The sequence below is a fragment of the Pseudophryne corroboree genome, chromosome 3, assembly GCF_028390025.1.
Source record: "Pseudophryne corroboree isolate aPseCor3 chromosome 3, aPseCor3.hap2, whole genome shotgun sequence".
Lineage (NCBI taxonomy): Eukaryota > Metazoa > Chordata > Amphibia > Anura > Myobatrachidae > Pseudophryne > Pseudophryne corroboree.
Genome location: NC_086446.1, coordinates 471,997,984 through 472,024,019, shown reverse-complemented (window position 1 = coordinate 472,024,019; position 26,036 = coordinate 471,997,984). Strand labels below are relative to the sequence as shown.

General features: G+C 44.3%; 1 protein-coding gene across 5 annotated transcripts in view; it reads left to right on the top strand.

The window, feature by feature from the left end:
* Positions 1 to 26,036, top strand: part of GAS7 (growth arrest specific 7) — a 675,298-nt gene that overhangs the window by 566,797 nt on the left and 82,465 nt on the right. For all 5 annotated transcript variants that reach the window (XM_063960779.1, XM_063960781.1, XM_063960778.1 and 2 more), the window contains one exon: positions 22,170 to 22,259. In XM_063960779.1, the coding sequence (XP_063816849.1) occupies positions 22,170 to 22,259 (90 nt within the window). The remainder of the gene's footprint in view (positions 1 to 22,169; positions 22,260 to 26,036) is intronic.

Here is a 26,036-nt window from a genome sequence, read left to right as displayed (position 1 = left end):
TGGAGACAGCGGATGATGTGGCCCTGTGCAGCCTCCTGATGTTCAAGTCGGGCTGCCAGTTCTTGCATTGGCCTGGCCGCTTGATCCTGGTCTCCGGCTGGATTCATTAGGTCAGTGCTTACTGTCACAACTGAGGGCCTGAGCTGACGGGAGGCAGCCTCAGTTGTAGGGGCTGAGATGTAACGGAACCTGGGAGGTTGTATCAGACCCCTAGACATGTAAGTAACATGTAGAATAACTGCCCGAAGGCGTGACCACGACAACCAGGATAAAAGTCAATGATGTTTATTATGACAAACTCCGTAACACAGCAGCAGTAAAGGAAACATAAAAGTCAACAGAGGATAAATACAATTCCTGGGTACTACAGGGTGGCAAGGGCCACAGGCACTGGTAGAGTGAGACAGTTCTTATAATCTTCTAGTTGGAAAGTCCTTACCAGACCTGACTGTAGCAATGGAGAGAACCCAGGATCGTACCAGCTGGTGTTCCAGGAAAGGCTGGGTTGCTGAAGATAAAACGGCTGCTGTGGATACGGGCCCTCATTCCGAGTTGATCGGTCGCAAGGCGAATTTAGCAGAGTTACACACGCTAAGCCGCCGCCTACTGGGAGTGAATCTTAGCTTCTTAAAATTGCGACCGATGTATTCGCAATATTGCGATTACTAACTACTTAGCAGTTTCTGAGTAGCTCCAGACTTACTCTGCCTGTGCGATCATTTCAGTGCTTGTCGTTCCTGGTTGACGTCACAAACACACCCAGCGTTCGCCCAGGCACTCCCACCGTTTCCCCGGCCACTCCTGCGTTTTTTCCGGAAACGGTAGCGTTTTCAGCCACACGCCCCTGAAACGCCGTGTTTCCGCCCAGTAACACCCATTTCCTGTCAATCACATTACGATCGCCGGAGCGAAGAAAAAGCCGTGAGTAAAATTACTTTCTTCATAGTAAAGTTACTTGGCGCAGTCGCAGTGCGAACATTGCGCATGCGTACTAAGCGGATTTTCACTGCGATGCGATGAAAAATACCGAGCGAACAACTCGGAATGAGGGCCACTGGCTGGAACCAGACTGTTGTTGGTACGGAGTGGATACTGGCTGGAACCAGTTAAATAATAAACGAACTTGAGAGCGATTAAATAATAATGAAGTTTGGAGTTTAAGAGCGGTGAAATAATAATACCGGTGGAGAGTGGTAAACTGCAGAAAGGACACCGGCCCTTTAAGAGAAGCTGTACACTGCTGGAAGCAGGTGATTGTTGTAACTGGAAACAGGTGAGTCCAGAATGGATCGGAGAGTCAGGCTACACCGCAGATGGAATGCTGGTGCGGGTCTCTATAGCAGAAGTCTGGAGACAGGAGCTGGAACCTGGAAGACAACCACAGGAGAGAGACAAACTGGAACTAGGTTAGACAACCAAAGCACTGACGCCTTCCTTGCTCAGGCACAGCTTACTTATACCTGCAGCAAGGAAGGGGTTGGCTAGGCAATTATGCAAATCAACAATACAGACAGCAGATTGGTGGAAATGCTCAGATGACAAAATCCAAGATGGCTGCGCCCATGCAGACACTTGGAGGGAAGTTTGGTTTGTAATCCATGTGAGAATTGAAACAGTAATGGCGACGCCGGCCACAGGAGACAGGAGACGCCAGACTGACAAGCGCACATTTAACCACGCGGGCACAGCGGAGGCCGCGGCTGATGAAATCACCACTCTGACATTCTGCATGTGGAAACTCAGGAACAGCGGGATCCGGTCCTGGAACGCTGAGCCAGCCTTAGGAGGCATCTGAAGGGTAAGTAATGGCGTCCAGATACCCATATCGTGACACCAAGAGTGCTCAAGCGAATCAGGAATCAAGGAGTCCAGGCAGTTCTGATTGCCCCGGATTGGCCTCGGAGGGCTTGGTATGCAGATCTTCTGAACATGTCCGTCGAAGACCCTTGGCCTCCGCCTCAGTGCGTCGACTTTTTTTCAGGTACTCTTTTCTATGGTTACCTGTTCAGCTTTGCTGTTTTGTTACCAGCCGTTGCTGGTCGTTTTATATTAGTGGTGTGCTGGTGTGTAAATCTCACCACTCATTGTTCTTTGTTCCTTCTCTCAAGTATGTCCTTTCTCCTTCGGGCACTATTTTACCTGTAACTGCCTGTGGGAGGAGGCATAGAGGGGAGGAGCCAGCACACCCAGTTGAAGAAATTTAAAGTGCACCGGCTCCTTTGGACCCATCTATATCCCATCGTACTAGATTCCCCCAATATCCCCTATGGACTACGAGAAAAGGATTTTCCGGTAGGTAATTAAAATCCTATTTTTGTCAGTTATTACCATTGTATGCCAATACATCAATTTAAAACCATAAATATTTTCCTTTTACTTACTTACTTTTAGAAACGGCAACTGACTCTAAGAAATGGGCAGGGATTTTCATGTTCATAAGCGTTTATGCAATTGCAAATATCTCAGGACTGGGAGGTGTTAAAGCCTCAGGATAAAGGCCATTAGCCTCAGCAAAGTTTGGGATACATTTGTTTACCACATCTTACTTTATAACTGAAAAGGGACAGCTCCATACCTCCCAACATGACCCTCTCCAGGAGGGACAGAATGCTCTGCTCCTGGACTTCCCTCTTAATCTATGATTGCCATCACCTGTGATGAAACACCTTTCTTATCCATTAACCCTGAGGTTCCCAAATGCTGTCCTCAAGGCACCCCAATGGTCCAGGTTTTAAATGTATCCATGCTTGGCCCCAGGTGACTTAATTAGCACCTAAGTCAATTTGATTTAACCATCTGTGCTGAGCCATGGATATACCTAAATCCTGGACTGTTGGGATGCCTTGAGGACCGCGTTTGGGAACCTCTGCATTAACCTGTTCAACACAGGTGCCGGCAATCATAAATTAAGAGAAGTCCAGAAGCAGAGCATTGTGTCCCTCCTAGAGAGGGTCATGTTGGGAGGTATGCAGCTCAATCACAGCAAAATATTAGTAAAATTATAACTTCTCAGGTTGCCACTATATAAAGATACAGCCAACGCAGCATTTGGGTTATTGCGAGCGACACAGCAGCCCCGATGGTTCTTTTCAAGCCTTACTAAGCTGTCATACACAACAGCATACCTCCCAACTTTTAGCTCTGTGAAATCAGAACCCTTGCATGCCTATGGCGTGCACAACCTGGAAATCGGGCACAGCCTCTGATGGGAGAGGGACGTGTCCTCGGTGGGCGTGGCCTCACTGCATGGACCTGTTTTCAGCATTTCTGCCACTTCTCATATTCATCTTCTGTTAGATGCTGAGTTTCTCTTTGGTTTTCTTCCAACTTTTGATATTATCTTTTCCCCAGAATCCTGCTGCAGTCCCTATTTTTGTCAATTGCAATGAGTTTTTAAGGTGACTGCAAAATTTAACAATGTACCTTTAGATCACCCTATGGAAACTAATGCTTGCTCACGAAAATCTTGGTGACCATGCATTGAGAGAGACGGGTTTGAAATCCTGAAATATAATGATAGTGGGAGCTGTCACTTTACTTTTTCTTTTCACAGGCATGAGCTCTTATATGTGCCCGTGTCCGTACAAGGGACTAGTGATGCAAACGATATGTAGTGGTAAGAAATTGCGCTGATCACGGAAGCAAATACAGGGAATGATGCATCAGTCTCAATGTCTCCAGTTAGGAATATCACATTCCATTTTGACTAATGCAAAAAAGATGCTCCAGATGCATTAGGGTTTCTCCGGAAGAAAACAGCAGTGTACATATGTGTTTAGTTTATTGAGAGAAACAAAAGTGCAGAGAAAGTTTAAAGCCACATCACCCAATTGCCACATTATAATTTTTAATGATGTAATGAAATGTCACATACAGAGAGAGTGTTTAGAACACGATTCTTTTATTAATAAATGAGTCACATTTGCCATGTTAATCAGAAAACACACACACACACACACACACACACACACATTCTAAATTAAAAGTGCAAATTAAATTAAATTTAATACAAATATTTATAGTTTTCCCTTTTATTAAATCACAGGAATCTTCTTCCCTGACATGGCCTGAATGTAAATATCAGTTAGGTAATGCAAAGAGATGCGCGCACTGTGCCGGGAGAGGCTTGGGCCCGCACAGCAGCTGCCGGAGTGCTGGGCTTGTCCCCAGCGTAATGATAAATGGGGGCATGACGTGGTCACGCTCTCAAAACGTCCTACACCAGGGAACATGGCCTAGCAGGCACAAGGACCCCCCCCCCCCTTCCCTTTCCTTTCCTGTGCACACCTTTGGCGTGCATCAGAAGTACCTCCACAGAGTATTACAATGTTGGGAGGCATGCATTGACAAAAACAAATTGTGCTAGTTCTCTCAATTTCTAGTCTGTTTAGGCAGACTGAGTCCTATCATGTTCCATGCTTCAAATATCGCATATCTCAAAATCACACTTGCAAACTCTCACTGAATATTAGGGAGATACCTGAAATATCGGCCATCTCCCTGACTCCCCGAAGAGTCTAAAAATCTCCCTGATTGCACCTTACCCCCATTATGTAGCTGTTGTACAGTATATTGGGGAAAAAATAAATTGGAGAGATAACATTCAAATGGGTCCATTACCCTGCATTGGTTATAAGGCACAATGTCCCTACGGCTACATGCATTTTCAAACAAGGTTTCTCACTTGATATAGCTCCTTAGGGACTGATTTCCATTTGGATGTAAGTCAGTTTTGTGACATGCCTCTACGGCAGTGTATGTCCACTTTAATGCCGAGCACATATGGGTTTTTTTCCACAATCGCTATGAAATGCTTTTTCAAAAGTAGGCAAGTCTACTCCACAAGTAATGTCATTTCCAACATGCATTGCTATTCTATCTTGTCATAGTTGGTAATTTCTTTAGAGCCATACTTGCCTACTCTCCCAGTTCCCGCGGGAGAGACTCAAAGTTTTTGGATATTCCCCCACACCCCCGGAAGAGTAGGCTTCCCTCCCGTATTCTGCTCACTTCTTAGTATTTGCAGAGAGAAATACAGGTTATCTGCAATCGATGAGGAGGTTCCAGGGCCTAATGATACAGTTCTATGCTAATCATGTAATTCTAGCCACACACACTATACAAATACAAACCTATCGCCCCATGGGGGGCAGGGCCTAATGACCCAATTAACCTGGTCTTACCGCTATCGCCGATCATCTGCTTCTCCTCTCCAGGCATCTCCCAGAGTGGAAGAACTGGAAGTAGGTACAGAGGCAGATGTCTGGGAGGCAACGGAGTCATCTGCCGCCGGGCTCCTGCTCTGAAGGGGGGCACCTCTCCTCCCATTCTGTGACACCATTGAATTAAGTTAACTGATAGCTGTCGCTGTCTTTTCAGTGGCGGACTTCTTCAGTGGTCCCTGCACCTTACAAATCACACCCTCTTTATTATACTGAATATACACATTTTACAAGTATCACACCCAGGATTAGAAACCACAACCTATTACACTGGAAGCAGATACCTTACTGATGAAGCTGTTTGCTCTTGTATAGGAAATATGAGAAGTTTAACTATACGAAGATACTTCTCCGGCAATTACACGTAACTTCATATAGTTAGAATTCTCATGCTTCCTCTACAGGAGCAAATAACTCCATCAGTAAAGTGTCTGCTGTCCGTGTAACAGGTCATGGGTTCTAATCCTGGGTATGACTGCTAAGAAATGTGTGATCTAAAATAAAAGACAATTAAATGTATAAATACAGTATAGACATTTTTTTCAGAACACTCCATAAACACACACATACACACATATATACGCACAGTCATAGATATATTTATCTTAATATAGGAAATAGGGGGGCACCAATATTTATCTTGCCTCCGGGCAACAGTGACGAACTTACGCCACTGAGTAGGTAGATATGCTTAGAACCAGTGCTATCCGCTTACAAGATGCTTAGCAGAAAGTTAGCAGTTGCTGGATCAACTTCTTTTCTTTTCTTGGATGCTTGTTTTTTTACTTCATTAAGTTTTAACAAGCAATTCCAAACTGTATTGGCATGCTGTTAATCCATGCAGGTGCAGATGACCCCAGTGTCGGACTGGGGCATGAAGGGCCCACCGGGGGAATGCAGTGATAGGGGCCCATACTTAGGGGTGTGGACAGCCTACATAGGAGGTGTGGCAAGCCTTTACAGAAGCTTGAAATACACAATTGTCTTTTGCAGTGTAATGCATCATATCTACCATGCATAATACAAGTGCATAGTCTGGAACCTGATCCGTACAGAAAGGAGTGTGCCTAAGGCAGTGGAGCCCACCGGTGGTTTCCCCTGTAACCCTGTGGGCCAGTCCAACCCTGGATGGCCCCCTCCATGCAACAAGTTCATCATCCTCTTTTTAACCAGATCCTAGATTGTATAATGGATCATCCGTTTCAGGTTTTTAAGCACCGCTACTAAGTGGTAATAGTCAACATTGTTGCTGAACATTAGTAACAAAACATATTTGCATTTTGAATCTCTGAGAGCTTCATTAACCTAATGTATTTGCATGTTTCACACTGCTTATTTAACTATGTATGTGTGTGTGTTTATTTTATGTCCATAATATAATTATGCACTTTTCTTTCTGTCTCTCACAAACACACACACACGCACTCACCATCACCATCTTAAAGCTAAATACCAAACTAATGTAGATTTCTGTCTCTAACTACAATGTAAATATAACAGATTTCTATTTGTCACAATATCTGTTACATCAGTGAATACAGACTGATAATTAGCTAACTGATCCCCCAGGGCTATTCAGTTGTCCCGAATGTCAACACCAGGGTGCACATAATTGGAATTTTTTTTTCGAACCTGAGCATGCTAAAAAAAAACAAAAAAAACTTGTTAAATAGACTGTGTTCGCGAGTTGCGACAGTGTTAACACATAGGTCCGGCAACTTATCCTGGATTCTATGTATTAGCAACTGAAAGATAATTTAGTGGATGAAAAAAAGGGATGTAATTGAATAGCCTGAAGTGGGAAAAAAATTATGCAAATTGATTATATGCAAATTATTTAAAGGGCCATGAGTCCATGTGTTTGTGTAAAACCTCAATACATATTATAGATGATGGAAGAATAGATTTCCCGGTCTGATTTGCCAATATGTTGACATATTTATTATTTAAGTAATACTTGCATAGTAAGTTCTTAATTTTCAGATGCCAAACCATTGCTTTGTGTTCATCCGGATCGCTCTGATGCTTGTCACCAGCTTCACACACAGGAACGTAACAGCTGTTTCAATGTGTGACGTTCATTCTGGCAAAGCCTGTAGAACTACTGGGCATGTTCAATATGTCTTGTAATAAAGGGTTTGCTCTACAGCTTTTTCTCATTTTCCATCAGCTATTCCAGTTTCTAAGCATTTTGTATCCAGAGGATCAGACTTCCAGCCATCTCCACTGCATTTCCATGGGAACAGACGAGATCTGCTTTCCATCAGGTGATGACAGTGTTTCAGTTCAGTCTTTGCAGGGTACCTTTTTGAAAGAAGTGGGCGGGGGCTGTCATTCAGAGTATTCAATAGCCTAGGTACTATATAAAGCGGACTAGATTTAGGGGGGTCTATTTAACATGCAGCGTGAACCCCTTTCAAGCATTATGTTTTTTTGTTTATTTTTGTCAATATTACATTTTTATTTCATTTTGCGAATATAGCAGGGTACAGAAAGGGGATTGGGGAAACAGGAAGAGGAAGACAGGACATTCCCAGATGTCAGATGTACATATGAGTGAAATAAAATTCAGTGTGTACAGAGACATACATGCAAAATAGGATGTCAGGAAAAACACTGAAAAACAGCTACTATACATTGCCGTCTTTTCAAGCATTTTTGCTGTAAAACGGGGTACCTCCATGTGTGTATTGCATTGCAGCCACCATGCCCTGCTATAGGGACTGGGAGCTGGATTCAGTTTAAGCTTAGAACATTATGCAGTCTCAGGATGGCATACTTACAATGCAATCCATCCTCCTAAGTCGGCATGCAGAGTATTTTTGGCTCACGCATTTAAAGTAAAAAGCAACAGGAAAGCAGAAACAAGCCAGGGCATTTCGCCCCCCTTCGGGATTCTTCAGCTCTTTGGTGGCCTTAGGCTTGCCCATGGGCACAGCAACCCTTATTGAAAAAATGTGGCCAGAGAACTTCGCAGTCATGACTGCATAAATGAAAACTATCACAGATTGTTGTTTTTAAACCATCTGTCTGGCAGGTGTAACATTGGTGAAACACTGAAATACTGCAGCAAAAGAGAAAACTAATAAACCCCCTTCAAGAGAAAAAAAAAAAACATTAATGGGCCTGTCTATCAATCTGCAGTGATATGGCTGATTTTCTATTGCTGCTTATTTGTATAGTAGAAAATCAATGCTGAAATATCACAGGGGTACTTGGTAATACTGACATGGCTTAACTTACCACTTTGTCAGGCCAGTCTTGAGGTATATGTACATGCTATTAACCATTTAGAAAATGTTTTGTTTTAGCCCCATTCATTTTCATTGCCATTCTTAGAAGTACTGCTATGAGGGCTGATGTATCAAAAATGTGATAAGTTTAAAAACATTTTTTATCACTTATCGTGTGTTTTTTTTGTGTGACTTTTTTGATTTATTTTTTTCTCGAAGTATGTATCATTTTTTTTATTTGAAAATGTGATTGTGATAAAAGCCCAAAAATGTGGTAATTATCGCTCTACTTTTCGGTCGTTTTATCGCATTTCGAAAAAATTAAATGAAGTGTGCATGCTCTGTTTCAGAGCCAGACATGAACAGTGAGTTCTTTGGTGGCATCCAGCACATACTGTACCTGACCTACAGCAGAAATTAATAGCTAGTTTACTTTGGGGACACTTATTAGAAAACTGAAAGGGGAGGGAACTTTTACAAAGACAATTCGATTGGTTATTCCACAGGTTCTCAAACTCGGTCCTCAGGACCCCACACAGTGCATGTTTTGCAGGTAACCCAGAAGGTGCACAGGTGTATTCATTACTCACTGACACATTTTAAAAGGTCCACAGGTGGAACTAATTATTTCACTTGTGATTCTGTGAGGAGACCTGCAAAACATGCACTGTGTGGTGTCCTGAGGTCCGAGTTTGAGAACCTGTGAGTTATTCTAAAGACTGTTATAAATATGTTACTAAGATGAAATTCCACTGGCCTTTAGTAGTGTGAGCTGTTTACTTCCAACAGAACTATTAAGAGTCTCACAGCATATAGAAAATATTAGTACATTTTTAGACTAGTTCAATATACAGTATATAAGTATAATTTAGATAAAGGGACATATTTTTAGCATATTCTTTTAGTAAAAAAGTAAATTTAGAGGCAGAACTACAAGAACAATCATGGCCTATTGGTAAACTTGACAGTAAAAGCTGGCGAAAAAAATATATGAAAAGTTAGTCTATTTTCACGATAATCCAATGATGCATAAGGTCCCCATTCATTTTTAATAGAAGTTAGAAAAAAAAGGAAAAAAATTATTTAACGAAAAAGAACCCGATAAATAAAATCGAAAAACTTACTTACATTCAGACGATACTTAAACGCGAAAAGTATAGAAAAGTGAAATCTTTTTTTTTTTTATAGATTCTTTATTTTCAAATTTTTCAGTAGCAAAAAGAAATGACGAAAGCACAAATAGCTTGCATATCTCAAATATAAGACAGTAAACAACATGACTATTTGTTTCATATAGAACAGATGTGTAACGAAAACAAAACAAAAAACAAAAAGCGATTCTGTGCAATTTACATGAACAAAATAAAAAAAAACAACAACAATACCGAATCAAATAATAAGAGGTGGGAGGGAAGGATGGGTAAGACGAGGGTTGGGGTACAGGTAAGTCGGTTTGTAAACTGGAGCATTTATACGATTTTGAGCAATTTTTGGGGAAGTTGACATTAAGCAAGGTTCGCCGGAATCAACCCGGTGTATTCACGTGTGGTCTTAAATGCAAGCCACGGATACCATGTCAATGAATAAGTGGAGTGCATTTCTAAAGCAGTGTGGTAGATATCCTCCATGTGCATATACAAATCTGTTCTTTGACACCATTCCCAAACCGTAGGTGCTGCTGTTGAGCGCCAGTGTACTGGTATCACCGCTCTCGCTGCGTTACTTAAATGTTTCAGTAGTGAGTGTTTATAACTGGTAGAAGGGATATCGGAGTGTGAAAGCAGCCAGAAGTCAGGTCCGCTGGGCACAGCATTTCCTACTATTTTGGATGTCAGTTTTAGAATTTCATGCCAAAACGGGGTTATGAGGGAGCAGTCCCACCAAATATGCATTAAAGTACCTCTGTCCACTCCACATCTCCAGCATAGAGGAGATACAGACAGATAGCATTTATGGAGTAGGATGGGGCACCTATACCACCTTGTTAATAGCTTGTACTGAGTTTCACTGACTTCGAGGCTGGTGGAACTTTGTGTTATTAGAGCACATTGTTTTGTCCAGTTGATACATATCCCCCTATGGATCTGATCATTATCCCAAGCTGTGCAAAAAGAGGAGGTATCAGGAAATGTGCCACCCAGGACCCTCTTTTTTTTCTTTTTTATGCAAATAACTGTTGATACATCAGGCCCATAATCTTTGTTGAATAGGATTTGCTTTCATAGTCAAGTCCGGCGAAACTCATCCTGTGACGTCTCCCACTGGTGTTAGCTGACCGTAACACTTTGATAGATAGGGAGAGTTCTTATGTCAGGGCTTTTTCCCTTTATCAGAGGTAACAGGTGCTGCACTTATTACCAGTAGCAGCCACACACATGATCATACATAAAATGATATAGATTGCTGGTCCCAGTAATTGTGGACCATATTCAGATATACTCTAACCTGATGGTTTGCATTCATCTCTGATGTTTTGAGATTCGCACATGTGCAGATCTGTGTATTGGGGGCGGGAAAGAGGTGGCTGCGGCAGTGTTCCAGAAAATGGAGGTGTGCAGAGGCCAGTGGCTGCTTCCTTGAATGCAGCTTCATTGGTCCTAGCTGCATGAAAATGCTGGTCATCCTGACTAGCTGATGGCCGATGTGATGCAATGGTGGGTTTTCAGATACAGTAGCAGATCACAGAAGCCGGCAGAAGGTGTCTAGTTGCACAAGATGCCTCCTGCGGCATTAGCATATTTTACCTCAGCTGCTGCGTACAAAGATGCAGCTGCTGTGCAACCGTGTCCATCACTGAATCAGACCCTGTATCCTGGCAATAGGTGGAATATGGTGCTGATATACAAGTTGGGCGTATAAATATCCAATGCAAGAGAGAAAGTATTGTTCAGTCTGGAAGACGAGGAACATTAGGGGTGGCCACTAACCACAAAAGATTTGGTGGGAGTCCATTAGCATCCTTGATCATTGCAACACACGGAGGCTCAAAAATAATAATTCAATCCTGGCAAGGTAGCTGCGAGTATCCGACTATCGGGCTCTGTGATCTGAGATGTAGACGGTAACTCCAATAGTGTACAGCAAGAATCAAGTATGTAATAATAGCGTACTGATGCGTTTTGTTGCTCAAAAGCGACTTTCTCAAAAGCAGAGTAAACTCTGTGTCTCTCAAGTTGCTATTCAAATCCCACTAACCATTTATTGATATGTACAGTATTGCAGCTGTCTGCGTTTACATCCTTACCCTGCTTCTCGACCCTCAGTTAGATTCACATCAGAGGATATAATTATAATGTTATATATTATAATGCAGTACAATGTATAATACTGTAAGGTGGAGACAATTCTATTAACCTTCTGAGCCGCACAGTCACAGTATTTACATTTGATTTTGTCGCATCGTTCAAAATTGGAAAGGTCCATAAAACTGTCCTTAGTAGGGCTTAGAGAAAAAACAAAATACTGCTCAATAATTAATCAGGGGTATATTTACTAAAGTGCGGGTTTATACTATAAAAGTGGAGATTGGTTGCCCATAGCAACAAATAAGATTCTTCTAATCATTTATCTAGCAGCTTCTAGCTAGAATCAGATTAGATTCTATGGGCAACATTCACTTCATTTCTATAAACCCGCACCTTTGTTAATCTACCCCTACTGTAAGTCTCTAGTATCAAACATCTTCTAAAAATCATTCCATTGCAAATGCAATTAATAGTACGGGCAGACTTAGATACCCATTTATTTGGAAAATGTGTTTTGAGAATGAATCCCAATCAGGTGACCTGCAATAGCCAATCTCAGTATCTTATTTCTCATACGTCCTAGAGGATGCTGGGAATGCTTCAAGAACCATGGGGTATAGACGGGATCCGCAGGAGACATGGGCACACTATAAGACTTTGAATGGGTGTGAACTGGCTCCTCCCTCTATGCCCCTCCTCCAGACTCCAGTTAGATTCTGTGCCCAGAGAGACTGGTCACACACTGAGGAGCTCTACTGAGTTTCTTGGAAAATACTTTGTTAGGTTTTTTATTTTTAGGGAGACCTGCTGGCTACAGGCTCCCTGCATCGTGGGACTGAGGGGAGAGAAGCAGACCTACTTCTCTGAGTTCAAAGGCTCTGCTTCTTAGGCTACTGGACACCATTAGCTCCAGAGGGTTCGATCACTTGGTGCGCCTAGCTGCTTGTTCCCGGAGCCGCGCCGTCACCTCCCTCACAGAGCCAGAAGACAGAAGCCGGTTGAGTATAGGAAGATCAGAAGACTTCAGTGACGGCAGAAGACAGCGTTTGAGGTACCACGCAGTGGTCGCGCTGCGCGCCATGCTCCCACATATGTACGGCACTGCAGGGCGCAGGGGGGGGGGGCGCCCTGGGCAGCATTGGACCCTCAAACAGCACTGGCAACAGTAAAAACAGTGCCTAGGCACTAGTTACGGGACCCCCGCCAGTATAAATATGAAATTTAAGCAGGACTGAAGCGCGCCATGAAGGGGGCATGGCTTAGCTCTCACAGCTCTGACCAGCGCCATTTTCTCTTCACAGAAGCTGCAGAGAACGCTGAGCCTGGCCTCCCACACTACTGTACAAGTAACAGGGTGCAAAACAGGGGGGGGGGGCACAAGTGATTTGGTGCTAGTTTATTGAATATAAAAGCGCTAACAGGTCTGGGCAGTATATTGCTTGCTTCAGTACCGGGATAGGCGCTGGGTTGAGCTGGCAGAACTCCCTCTGTGTCTCTTACAGGCTTTGTTGTGGGTCTGTCACCTATAGCCCCAGTGTGGTTGTGGGTGTCGGTACGTGTGTGTCGACATGTCTGAGGCTGAGTGCTCTTCCCAGGAGGAGGCTGGAGTGGGGACAGAAAATACTGTAAGAGTGACTGTGTCAGCACCGCCGACGGATGATTGGGTAAATATGTTGAGTGTTTTAAATGCAAATGTGACTCGGTTGACTAAGAGATTTGATAGATCTGAGTCTAAGAACCAGACATGGAGGAAATCCATGGAGGATGCTTTGTCACAAGCTCAGACCCCTTCGGGGTCACAGAAACGTGCATTTACCCAGATAGCTGATACAGATACCGACACGGACTCTGATTCTAGTGTCGACTATAGTGATGCCAGATTAAATCCAAAACTGGCTAAGAGCATTCAGTACATGATTGTGGCAATAAAAGAAGTGTTGCATATAACAGAGGACCCTGCTGTCCCTGATACAAGGGTCTGTATGTATAAAGGAAAGAAACCTGAGGTAATGTTTCCTCCCTCTCATGAACTGAACACGCTTTTTGAAAAGGCTTGGGAAAATCCTGACAAGAAGATACAGGTTCCCAAAAGAATTCCAGTGGCATATCCGTTTCCATTTGGGGACAGGGAAAAGTAGGAGTCAACCCCCACGGTAGACAAAGCTTTATCGCGTCTATCCAAATAGGTGGCGCTTCCGTCTCCTGACACGGCAGCCCTAAAAGATCCTGCGGATCGTAAGCAGGAAAATACACTAAAGTCCATTTATGTCACTACGGGTTCGCTACTCAGGCCTGCAGTTGCTTCGGCATGGGTGAGTAGTGCTATTGAGATAGATACCCTAGACAGGGATAGCGTGCTTTTGACTCTGGGTCATATCAGGGACGCTGCAGCATATTTAAAAGAAGCTGTAAGGGATATTGGCCTTTTGGGATCAAGGGCCAATGCCATGGCAGTCTCAGCAAGGAGAGCATTGTGGATTCATCAATGGAATGCTGACGCTGACTCTAAGAAGGCAATGGAGTCTCTACCGTTTAACGGTAGTGTCCTTTTTGGTGACGGCCTCACTGACCTGGTGTCTACGGCTACCGCGGGTAAGTCGTAATTTTTACCTTATGTTCCTGCACAACAAAAGAAAACGCCTCACTATCAGATGCAGTCCTTTCGGCCCAATAAATTCAAAAAAGGACGAGGGTCCTCCTTCCTTGCTGCGAGAGGAAGAGGACGGGGAAAAAGGTCATAGGCTGTGGCAAGTTCCCAAGAGCAGAAGTCCTCTCCGGCTTCTACCAAATCCACTGCATGACGCTGGGGCTCCTCTGCGGGAGTCTCTGCGGGAGTCCGCACCGGTGGGGGACATCTCAGACTTTTCAGTCAGGTCTGGGTACACTTGGACCTGGATCCTTGGATAGTAGAAATAGTAACCCAAGGATACAGATTAGGGTTTCAAGACGTGCCCCTTCACCGATTTTTCAAATCGGCCTTGCCAGCTTCTCTTATAGAAAGAGAGGTAGTATGCGCTGCGATACTAAAGTTGTGTCAAAATCAAGTAATTATCACGGTACCCCCGTCACAACAGGGGGAAGGTTTTTATTCGAGCCTGTTCGTGGTCCCGAAGCCGGATGCCTCAGTCAGACCGATTCTGAACCTAAACTCCCTCAATTTCTTTCTAAACAAATTCAGATTCAAGATGGAATCTCTCCGAGCAGTGATCTCCAGTCTGGAGGAGGGGGATTTTATGGTGTCGGTCGACATAAAGGATGCCTACTTGCATGTCCCCATATATCCTCCACATCAGGCTTACCTGAGGTTTGCTGTTCAGGATTGTCATTACCAATTTCAGACGTTGCCGTTTGGTCTGTCCACGGCTCCGAGGATTTTCAGTGGGACCTGTTGGACAAGTGGTCCGGGTCTCACCTGGACATGCACCGAAAAATAATTCTATCTCCCAGGACCAGAATCTCCCTTCTGTGGTGGCTGCACAGTTCTCACCTTCTGGAGGGACGCAGGTTTGGGATTCAAGATTGGATCCTGGTGACCACAGATGCAAGCCTCCGAGGCTGGGGAGCAGTCACACTGGGAAGAAATTTTCAGGGAAAGTGGTCAAGCCAAGAAGCTTGTCTAAACATAAACATTCTGGAATTAAGGGCCATTTACAACGGCATTCTGCAAGCAGAACTTCTTCGAGGTCTGCCTGTCTTGATTCAGTCAGACAACGTGACAGCAGTGGCGTACATAAACCGCCAGGGCGAAACAAGGAGCAGAGCGGCGATGGCTGAGGCCACGAAGATTCTTCGCTGGGCGGAAAGACATGCCAGCGCTCTGTCAGCAGTCTTCATTCCAGGAGTGGACAACTGGGAAGCAGACTTCCTCAGCAGACACGATCTCCATCCAGAGTGGGGTCTTCATCGAGAGGTCTTTGCAGAAGTGACAAGTCGTTGGGGAATTCCTCAAGTAGACATGATGGTGTCCTGCCTCAACAAGAAACTTCAGAGATATTGTTCCAGGTCAAGGGACCCTCAAGCGATAGCGGTGGACGCCCTAGTGATACCGTGGGTGTTTCCGTCGGTATATGTGTTCCCTCCACTTCCACTCATTCCAAAGGCGATAAAAATTATAAGAAGAACAAGGGTTCAGGCGATACTCATTGTTCCGGATTGGCCAAGAAGGGCCTGGTGTCCAGATCTTCAGGAGTTGCTCATAGAAGATCCCTGGCCTCTTCCTCTTCGGGAGGACCTGTTGCAACAGGGGCCGTGCGTGTATCAAGACTTACCGTGGCTGCGTTTGACGGCGTGGCGGTTGAACGCTAAATCCTAGCCAGAAAAGTGTATTCCCAGTGAAGTCATTCCCACTCTTCTTCAGGCTAGAAAAGAAGTAATGGCAAAGCATTACCACCGTATTTGGAGAAAATATGTGTCTTGGTGTGAATCCAAGAAGGCTCCTACGGAAGAATTTCACCTGGGGCGTTTGCTCCATTTTTTGCAAGCAGGTCTCCATTAAAGTACAGATTTCGGCTTTGTCGATCTTTTTTCAGAAAGAATTGGCCTTCCTTCCAGAAGTTCAGACCTTCGTGAAAGGCGTGCTACACATCCAACATCCTTTTGTGCCTCCTGTGGCACCGTGGGATCTTAATGTGGTGTTGCAGTTCCTGCAATCGCATTGGTTTGAACCTTTGCGCAAGGTTGAGTTAAAATTCCTTACTTGGAAAGTGGTCATGTTGTTGGCCTTGGCGTCTGCAAGGCGGGTGTCTGAGTTGGCGGCTTTGTCTCACAAAAGCCCCTATTTAATCTTCCATGCTGATAGAGCGGAGTTGAGAACTCGTCAGCATTTTCTGCCAAAAGTGGTTTCATCATTTCACGTGAACCAGCCTATTGTGGTGCCGGTGGCTACTGACGACTTGGCGGAATCAAAGTCTCTCGATGTGGTCAGAGCTTTGAAGATCTACGTCGCCAGAACGGCTCAGATTAGGAAAACAGAGGCTCTGTTTGTCCTGTGGGCTCCCAAAAAGATTGGGGCTCCTGCTTCTAAGCAGACTATTGCGCGCTGGATTTGTAATACGATTCAGCAGGCTCATTCTACGGCAGGATTGCAGTTACCGAAATCGGTGAAAGCCCATTCTACCAGAAAGGTGGGCTCATCCTGGGTGGCTGCCCGAGGGGTCTCAGCGTTACAACTTTGCCGAGCTGCTGCTTGGTCGGGATTAAACACCTTTGCGAAGTTTTACAAGTTTGATACCCTGGCTGTGGAGGACCTATTGTTTGGTCAATCGGTGCTGCAGAGTCATCCGCACTCTCCCGCCCGTTCTAGAGCTTTGGTATAAATGCCATGGTTCTTGAAGCATCCCCAGCATCCTCTAGGACGTATGAGAAAATAGGATTTTAATACCTACCGATAAATCCTTTTCTCTTAGTCCGTAGAGGATGCTGGGCGCCCGTCCCAGTGCGGGCTGTATCTGCAGTTTGGTTATAGTTACGCTCATGTTGCGTTGAGTTCAGTCGATCTGTGACTGTTGTTGGTCATGCCATTGCATGCGTTGTTGTTGAATGCCATTTTGTACCGCGTGTTTGAGGTGTGAGCTGGTATGTATCTCACCTTAGTTTTAAAATAATTAAATAAATCCTTTTCCTCTAAATGTCCGTCTCCCTGGGCACAGTTCCTATAACTAGAGTCTGGAGGAGGTGCATAGAGGGAGGAGCCAGGTCACACCCATTCAAAGTCTTATAGTGTGCCCATGTCTCCTGCGGATCCCGTCTATACCCCATGGTTCTTGAAACATCCCCAGCATCCTCTACGGACTAAGAGAAAAGGATTTACCGGTAGGTATTAAAATCCTATGTTCAAATGCTTTACTGTGATTTTCTTATTGTAAATATCATACAATCTGATACATAATTTCATAATGTTTAGGGACACTCTGTGTATGTTATTCTTAGGGAGAGATTAAATGATCTCCATAATTAAAATAAGATATACTGCTCTTTGCATAATATGCTAATGATTTCAAGAATCAGTGTGTACCCAAGTGCATCTTGTGCGTACCAAAAGGTAAAATATATGAACCCTACTTCTCAGTTATACAGTATGCAAATAAATAAGAAAAAAAAAAACCCACAACATAGTATGTACTGATGTGGTAAAAGCTTGTGCTTGGCAATAAAAGATATTCAGCAATGTAATAATAATTTGGGTACCAGAGTAAAATAGATAAATAGCTTATACAGGTTGAGTATCCCATATCCAAATATTCCGAAATACGGATTTTTTTGAGCAAGACTGAGATAGTGAAACCTTTGTTTTCTGATGGCTCAATGTACACAAACTTTGTTTAATGCACAAAGTTATTAAAAATTATGTATTAAATGACCTTCAGGCTGTGTATAAGGTGTATATGAAACATAAATGAATTGTGTGAATGTACACACACTTTGTTTAATGCACAAAGTTATTAAAATATTGGCTAAAATTACCTTCAGGCTGTGTGTATAAGGTGTATATGAAACATAAATGAATTGTGTGAATGTAGTTGTGTACACACTTTGTTTAATGCACAAAGTTATTAAAAATATTGGCTAAAATTACCTTCAGGCTGTGTGTATATAAGGTGTATATGAAAGATAAATGCATTCTGTGCTTAGATTTAGGTCCCATCGCCATGATATATCAGTATGGAATGCAATTATTCCAAAATACGGAAAAATCCAATATCCAAAATACTTCTGGTCCCAAGCATTTTGGATAAGGGATACTCAACCTGTACTAGATGTATATGCTACAAGGTCCTTCATTAACTCTTTTTTTTTTACTTCAAAGTGAAGGATGTATAAGAGAGGTGAACTTAGTATACTCTTTTATGCAAAAAAATATTTATTAAACATAAAAGTAAGTAACAAAGGTACAAGAAAGAAGAATAATTAAAGCTTGTCTGTCCACATAGTACATAAACTATGAAATAAATAAAAGCTTTTAATAAAATACAGAGAGCATGGAGATACTAAAGGGACATTAAGGAACACCTTGAGTAAACAGGAAAATCTTGAGTGTGTTTTTAAAGGATTCTAGATTGTGGCCCTTAAACATAAAAGTTGGCCCTTAGGGACATGTGTTTTCCGTAATCTCATGGACACTATGTAAACATGAATAATGCTCCATACACACTAGGCAATATTACAAACGATATCGCTTATTTTCACCCTTCTGAGTGATATAATTTGAAATATTGCTCTGTATGTATGCACTACTATGGGGTCTATTCATGAAGCAGTAAAAAGTGTGGAGAAATGAGGCATTGGAGTGTTGCCCATGGCAACCAATCAGCATTGAAGTAAGATTTATAATTTGCATACTATACAATTGTATGGAGCAGCTGATTGGTTGCCATGGGCAACTTCTCCACAGGCTAACTTCTCCACTCTTATCACTGCTTCATGAATAGACCCCTACATTGTTAACGATGCATACTCCTGAGGGTCGTTAATGATATCGCTGTCATCTGTGCATGCAGCTCAATTTGGACTACATTGTCCAAAACAGCATGTTCAGCCCAGTGGTGTAATGACGTCACTGAACTATATAGGTTAGCGATATCGTTCAGTGTGTACGTGCTTTATCATCTGCCCGGGAGTCAAGGGAAAACACTAGGTGATATCGCATCATCTAGTGTGTACCCAGCATTAGTGTCTATTACTTTCTAGTAATTAGTGCTAATTCTAATGAGTCAGAATGTGACCATGATAGTTCCCCTTTCCTTCTCCTTTCCCTGCTTGTTTGTTGGCCCTTGTCATCTCTATTTTGATTCTTTGTTTTGTGATGTGTTCTTGTTATGTATTTATTTTGTATGTTTTTTTAATAAGATTTTTTTACTTGTGCATCATTTTGTATTCCTTTGGGTACTTAAACAAACGGATTGCAATAAACAAAGAATTTCACCATGATGGGCTATCAGGATCACAGCAAGGAAATTAACAGAATGGGGTCATAAGTGTGGATGAAAGATACATTTTAATTGTTGGTGTTAAGGAAATTAATAAAATTAAGTGCTAAGTGAGTGTTCCCTTCCCAAATAATACATAGATTATCACTATAATGCAGGGGGGGGGGACCTTTTTTCTACCGAGGGCCATTTGGATATTTATAAAATTCTTCGGGGGCCGTACAAAAATTCTCAACTTAAAAAATTACCCTGCCCCCCAGTAGGTCTGCCCCTTAGAGGTACTGTGTGTGCGCGCCGGAGGCGCGCACGCGCCCAAAAAATGGGTGTGGCCAGTTAAAATGGGACTTGATACACATATGCCCCCAATAGTGCTGTGCCAGATCCACAATTGCCCCCACAGTGCCAGGTATACAAATGCCCCCACAGTGCCAGGTATACAAATGCCCCTCACAGTGCCAGGTATACAAATGCCCCTCACAGTGCCAGGTATACAAATGCCCCTCACAGTGCCAGGTATACAGATGCCCCTCACAGTGCCAGGTATACAGATGCCCCTCACAGTGCCAGGTATACAGATGCCCCTCACAGTGCCAGGTATACAGATGCCCCCACAGTGCCAGGTATACAGATGCCCCCACAGTGCCAGGTATACAGATGTCCCCACAGTGCCAGGTATACAGATTTCCCCACAGTGCCAGGTATACAAATGCCCCTCACAGTGCCAGGTATACAGATGTCCCCACAGTGCCAGGTATACAGATGCCCCCACAGTGCCAGGTATACAGATGTCCCCACAGTGCCAGGTATACAGATGCCCCCACAGTGCCAGGTATACAAATGCCCCTCACAGTGCCAGTTATACAGATGCCCCCACAGTGCCAGGTATACAAATGCCCCCCACAGTGCCAGGTATACAAATGCCCCTCACAGTGCCAGGTATACAAATGCCCCTCACAGTGCCAGGTATACAGATGCCCCCACAGTGCCAGGTATACAGATGCCCCCACAGTGCCAGGTATACAAATGCCCCCACAGTGCCAGGTATACAGATGCCCCCACAGTGCCAGGTATACAAATGCCCCCCACAGTGCCAGGTATACAGATGCCCCCACAGTGCCAGGTATACAGATGCCCCCACAGTGCCATGTATACAGATGCCCCCACAGTGCCAGGTATACAGATGCCCTCCCCCCTCCCCTCCGTGTTGCTTACCGTGGGACACGGAGGAGAGCGCGGCTGTCTGGTGGGAGCGGCGGCGTGTAGTACTTCAAACCAGCCGCCGGTTCGAGAGCCAATCGGAGCTCGCGGACCGGCAGCCGCGGCTCCTGATTGGCTGCCGGTCCGCGAGCTCTGATTGGCTCACGGACCGGCGGCTGGTTTGCAGTACTACACGCCTCCGCTCCTACTCGACAGCCGCGCTCTCCTCCCTGTCTCCCTGTTCTGATAGCTGAGACACGCTGCCGCCGGACTGAGCGGCAGCGTGTCTCACTGACACACACTGGTGGGCCGGACCAAACGGCTTTGCGGGCCATATACGGCCCGCGGGCCGGAGGTTCCCCACCCCTGCTATAATGGTTACTTTTCTTCCTTTAACAATGAGACCTACAGTTCTTTTAGGGGCCCCTGATAATTATGTATCCAACTCGCAGTGATGCTTAACTACTGGAGCAATTCAGTATAGGTCCGGTGTGGGAACAGTTTCCGAAAAGCAGCTGTCCCGGAGAGCCATAACATTGCTACCGAAGTAACGGAGTTACGCACTAGTGCCGTGCTGGCCAACCGCATTCACACATGCGCATGGCCACAGGTCTCGTAGTGCAGACCCGCCAACATGACCCGCCCCACTAGGTACAAAATGCTCTGTCTCTGGACTTCCCTCTTAATTTATGATTTCCATCACCTGTGTTGAACTAGTTAAATGATAAGAAAGCTGTTTCTTCACAGGTGATGGCAATAATAAATTAAGAGGGAAGTCCAGAAACAGAGCATTTTGTACCTAGTGGGGCGGGTCATGTTGGAGGGCATGGTAGTGCGGAGTCAGAGGAGGGATCCGCTCGCATCCCTCTTTGCAATCCCAGACCTCCTTCCCTTAGAAAGGAGTGTGGGGCTTCGGGAGTCAACGCCATCTGAAGAACGGGGGTGGTCCTCTTAAGCAAACTTTAATGTACATTTCAGCATTGACCAACTGCTCCTTAAAATTCCTGTTTCTCCTTCTTAGATGCAGTTCTTGCCACTGTTATTTTCCAGGCTTTACAAGTCAACATTTATTTAGTTTTTAATTAAAAGTGCTCGGTTATCACATTCATTCAACTTGACATGATACGGGTTCTAGTACTCCAAGGTCAATAGTACAATCATCCTTGCTACAGTACTGTTAATAAAACCCTACGCATCTAGAAATTAGCTCCCTTTTTACAAACATATATGCAACTGTTGCTGACGTGTGTGGTGATACTAAATAATCTACCAGAAGTAATCATCCTTCTGCTTAGATCTAAAGGGTATCAATTCAAAATGATTAAAAAGGTTTTCTCTCATCTGCAGATAAACTGTGTAACTTTTCCCCACCCTGACACAATGCCGGAACAGCAGCTGTTAAAGCCTGGAGAGTGGAGTTACTGCGATTACTTCTGGGTAAGTAAACTTCAACAATAAACTAATTAACAGAGTGTATTATAACATCACCCACATCATCCCAGATGTGTATAATATAGTTATTACAGTCTCTTAATTGTCTTTTTTTTTTTTGTGATTAGTGATGGTTTTATAGGCATTGTCCTATGCAGTCTGCAAAAACTGCTTAATCAGCTTTATTTAAAATTGAAACAGTTGCATGGATGGTGTTTTCACAGTGGATGGCAGTCATTGCAGATTAACATTTTATGTATGTTTGTAGTTGAATGTAAAGCTATACATGTATGACCAATGCAGTTTCTAGACAACATGTTAAGGATGTAAGCTTTCCCACATACAGGTGTATTTTTCCTCTTCTGTTATTTCTTCCCCATATGTTCACATAGCTAAGCCAATAGATATATTTATATATGTATACTATTCACCATGTTATGTTGTTGCTTTGTTTAGCTTGTTTTATACTCTTTCATTGCTCTGTACTGCATTGCAGAACTTTACAGCTGTATTCTAAATAAATTGTAATAATAATGATTATGCTTCAAGGGTCAAAGAGTTGGATCTATATGACCACCTCCCTGTTATGTTCTAACTAACAAAGGCACCCAAATATGCTGGATCATCTCAGTCCACCTCGGTCCTGCACTGTTTGGCCCCGCCCCTTTCTATCAGCTGCTCTGCCCCCCCCATCCCCCCCTCAGCAACTCTGTCACCATCCCCATTTTTTGGGGGGTTATTCCCCCAACCCTTACTGCTACATGCACAGTATGCCTCTTAATGCTACACCTAGCACTGGCAGCACCAGAACTGCCTTTATCTGACAGTGCTGTTGGTGCAATGTGTTCCATGCAGTACATCTCTCATTATGGGGTCTTGGCAGCTAAGTGCCTCCTCCACTGGTGCTGCAATTTAATGTCGTCAGATGGTATGCTGGATTACCCCGTGTAGTGTACACCCATTTTGGTTTTCCATTTTTCTGCCTGCATCTAGTGTAACTAGTAGCACTTACAAAATGTTTGAAATTACCTATGTGCTCAGCTGAGGACTATTTGCAAAATTGTGGCTCCAGTTGTTTCTTTGGTACCCCCCCCCTTTCATATAGTAGTAGAAACAGGAGGGTGCTATGGTTCTCAATGTGAAGTATAAGTGTGATCCATCCTGGGTTCTTCCCCTAGCCGAAGCCTCGGGAGAAATGGAGCAGCCCCTGGGGCTCCTCAACTTCCAGTCCCTTCCACTGCCAGTTAAATTTGGTTAACAAAATGAATGTAGCATGTAATGTAGGCTGTAGCTGCACTGTGGCTAGGGGGAAAGGCATTTGCATGGCTACCTCCTACTAGGTAGTAGTGCAGCTTAAAAGCAACCAACAGTTGTTAATGTGAAGCAGTGAGATGGTGTGCTTTTGTTTGCTCTGGTGTTTGGCTTCAGTGGCCCCGGCCGCCTGAGGAGTTACACAGTGTCCAATGTTCACGCAACAGATCACAGAAGCCGCAAGTGTGCATCTTTTTTCTTAAAACGCCTTCTGTGGCTTTACATATTTTAGCACAGGCGCTGCATACAAAGAATCAATGGCTGTGCTATAGCACCCACTACTGAATCAACCCCTATGTATTGTGGGAATGTACCAAAATTCACATGCAGGGACACAGATTCCAATAAGAGCCCATCCTTGCTATGTGTAAATAAAGTGATCGTTAATGCCAGTGCCGTAACTAGACATTTTAGCGCTGTGTGCAAGATGGGGCATCGGCGCCCCCCCCCCATCCTCTATGCAAAAAAGGGGCAGTGGGAGCGTGCCCAAAATATAGGGGCGTTGCTTCATGGGGAAGGGGTGTGACCACAAAATAATACCAATTCATATTACATATTATAGTAGTCTCCATTATTCAAATTACGCCGCACAGTAGCGCCACTACACCAGCTACAGCCCCTCTTACACATTACGGCGGACAGCGTCCCCTTTTTGCACATTACGGCAGACAGCGTCCCCCTTTTTACACATTACGACAGACCGCATCCCCCTTTTTACACATTACGGCAGACAGCGTCCCCTTTTTACACATTACGGCAGACAGCGTCCCCTTTTTACACATTACGGCAGACAGCGTCCCCTTTTTACACATTACGGCAGACAGCGTCCCCTTTTTACACATTACGGCAGACAGCGTCCCCTTTTTACACATTACGGCAGACATTGTCTCCTTTTTACACATTACGGCAGACAGCGTCCCCCTTTCTACACATTGCGGCAGACAGCGTCCCACTTTCTACACATTACGGCAGACAGCGTCCCCCTTTTTACACATTACTGCAGACAGCGTCCCCCATTTTACACATTACTGCAGACAGCGCCCCCCTTTTTACACATTACGACAGACAGCATCCCCTTTTTACACATTACGGCAGACAGCATCCCCCTTTTTACACATTACGGCAGACAGCATCCCCTTTTCTACACATTACGGAGGACAGCGTCCCCTTTTCTACACATTACGGCAGACAGCGCCCCCCTTTTTACACATTACGACAGACAGCATCCCCTTTTTACACATTACGGCAGACAGCATCCCCCTTTTTACACATTACGGCAGACAGCATCCCCTTTTCTACACATTACGGAAGACAGCGTCCCCTTTTCTACACATTACGGCAGACAGATTCACCTTTTACACATTACGGCAGACAGCATCCCCTTTTTACACGTCAGACAGATTCCCCTTTTACACATTACGGCAGACAGCATCCCCTTTTTACACATTACGGCAGACAGATTCCCCTTTTACACATTACGGCAGACAGCGTCCCCTTTTCTACACATTACAGCAGACAGCGTCCCCTTTTCTACACATTACGGCAGACAGCGTCCCCTTTTCTACACATTACGGCAGACAGCGTCCCCTTTTCTACACATTACGGCAGACAGCATCCCCTTTTTTACACATTACGGAAGACAGCGTCCCCTTTTCTACACATTACGGCAGACAGATTCACCTTTTACACATTACGGCAGACAGCATCCCCTTTTTACACGTCAGACAGATTCCCCTTTTACACATTACGGCAGACAGCATCCCCTTTTTACACATTACGGCAGACAGATTCCCCTTTTACACATTACGGCAGACAGCGTCCCCTTTTTACACATTACGGCAGACAGATTCCCCTTTTACACATAACGGCAGCCACGTCCCCTTTTCTACACATTACGGCAGACAGATTCCCCTTTTACACATTACGGCAGACAGCGTCCCCTTTTTTACATATTACGGCAGACAGATTCCCTTTTTACACATTACGGCAGACAGCATCCCCTTTTTACACATTACGGCAGACAGCATCCCCTTTTTACACATTACGGCAGACAGCATCCCCCTTTTTACACATTACGGCAGACAGCGTCCCCTTTTTACACATTACGGCAAACAGCGTCCCCTTTTTTACACATTACGGCAGACAGATTCCCTTTTTACACATTACGGCAGACAGCATCCCCTTTTTACACATTACGGCAGACAGCATCCCCCTTTTTACACATTACGGCAGACAGCGTCCCCTTTTTACACATTACGGCAAACAGCGTCCCCTTTTTGCACATTACGGCAGACAGCGTCCCCTTTTTTACACATTACGGTAGACTGCGCCCCCATTTTTACACATTACGGCAGACTGCGTCCCCCTTTCTACACATTAGGGCAGACTGCGACCCCTTTTTTACACATTACGGTAGACTGCGTCCCCCATTTTACACATTACGGTAGACTGCGTCCCCTTTTTACCCATTAC